The sequence below is a fragment of the Alexandromys fortis genome, unplaced genomic scaffold, assembly GCF_014885135.2.
Source record: "Alexandromys fortis isolate MF-2015 unplaced genomic scaffold, M_Fortis_MF-2015_v1.1 scaffold_746, whole genome shotgun sequence".
NCBI classification, from domain to species: Eukaryota; Metazoa; Chordata; class Mammalia; order Rodentia; family Cricetidae; genus Alexandromys; species Alexandromys fortis.
In genome coordinates, this window is record NW_026068649.1 from 14,392 (window position 1) to 15,531 (window position 1,140).

At 39.6% G+C, this 1,140-nt stretch overlaps 1 protein-coding gene across 1 annotated transcript in view; it reads left to right on the top strand.

Moving 5' to 3' along the window:
- LOC126495995 (vomeronasal type-2 receptor 116-like) overlaps positions 1-1,140 on the top strand; it is a gene marked incomplete at its 3' end in the record, with an annotated part of 32,457 nt that overhangs the window by 8,900 nt on the left and 22,417 nt on the right. Inside the window, exons 2-3 of the mRNA XM_050133584.1 lie at positions 35-326; positions 603-973. Coding sequence (XP_049989541.1) covers positions 35-326; positions 603-973 — 663 coding nt within the window. The remainder of the gene's footprint in view (positions 1-34; positions 327-602; positions 974-1,140) is intronic.

The window sequence follows — 1,140 nt, forward strand, 5'->3', positions numbered from 1 at the left end:
GTCTGTCCATATTAATCACCACACCCTTTTACAGAACAACAACTAAAAACTTCCAGTTTTTACTGGCCTTAGCTTTTTCCATGGATGAAGTCAACAGGAACCCTGATCTTCTACCAAATTCATCATTCATATTTGAATGTGTAGAGCATGGTTGGGACACTGGGACAGAAGTGGATAGTCACTTGAAGTTTTCTGAATTAGTTCATGATTATCCCCCTAATTATATGTGTCATGAAGAGACTATGTGTATCGTGGTCCTTACAGGACCACATTTGGTGACATCTGTGATCATTGGGAACATGCTCAACCTCTTCAAACCTCAACAGGTGAGATTTTCTGTTGTAACTTTGCAAGAAATTCTAATTCTCCTCTTATAATCCTAGAAGCTAAGAAGATTCTGAGGAGGATACTATCATCAAATTTGCGTTAAATTGTGTAGTTCAAGGTTTTATTCATTAATAATGTGGCCTCATTTACCTTTTTGCAATTGAGATGAGGGAAGAAGTAGCAGATAAGGAATTTTTTTTAAGGAACTCTTGACCTAAAGTTGTTTACAAGTTCTTATGTACATGTACTACCTCATGCTGCTGACTGTGTTGTAGGTCCTTCAGATTACCTATGGACCTTTCCATCCCATCCTGAGCAATAGTGAACAATTTCCCTCTCTGTATCAGATGGCTGCCAAGGACACATCTTTGGCCCTGGCCGTGATTTCTCTTATGCTTCACTTCAACTGGAACTGGATTGGACTGGCCATCTCAGACAATGATCAGGGTACTCAATTTCTCACACAATTAAGAGGAGAGATGGAAAAAATTACAGTCTGCCTTGCCTTTGTGAGTGTGATCCCAGTCAGGATGCATTTATTCTTGACAAGAGTTGAAGTGTATTATAACCAAATCATGACATCATCCGCAAATGTGGTTGTCATTTATGGTGACCCAAAGGGTTCTCTAGCTGTGGCCTTTAGAAGGTGGCAATCTCTAGGTTTACAGAGAATATGGGTCACCACCTCACAGTGGGATGGCACTACAACTAAGAATGACTTCCCACTTAATTCATTCAATGGGAAAATAACTTTTGCACACCATCATGCTGAGATTTCTCATTTTAAAACATTTGTCCAGACATTGAACCCTC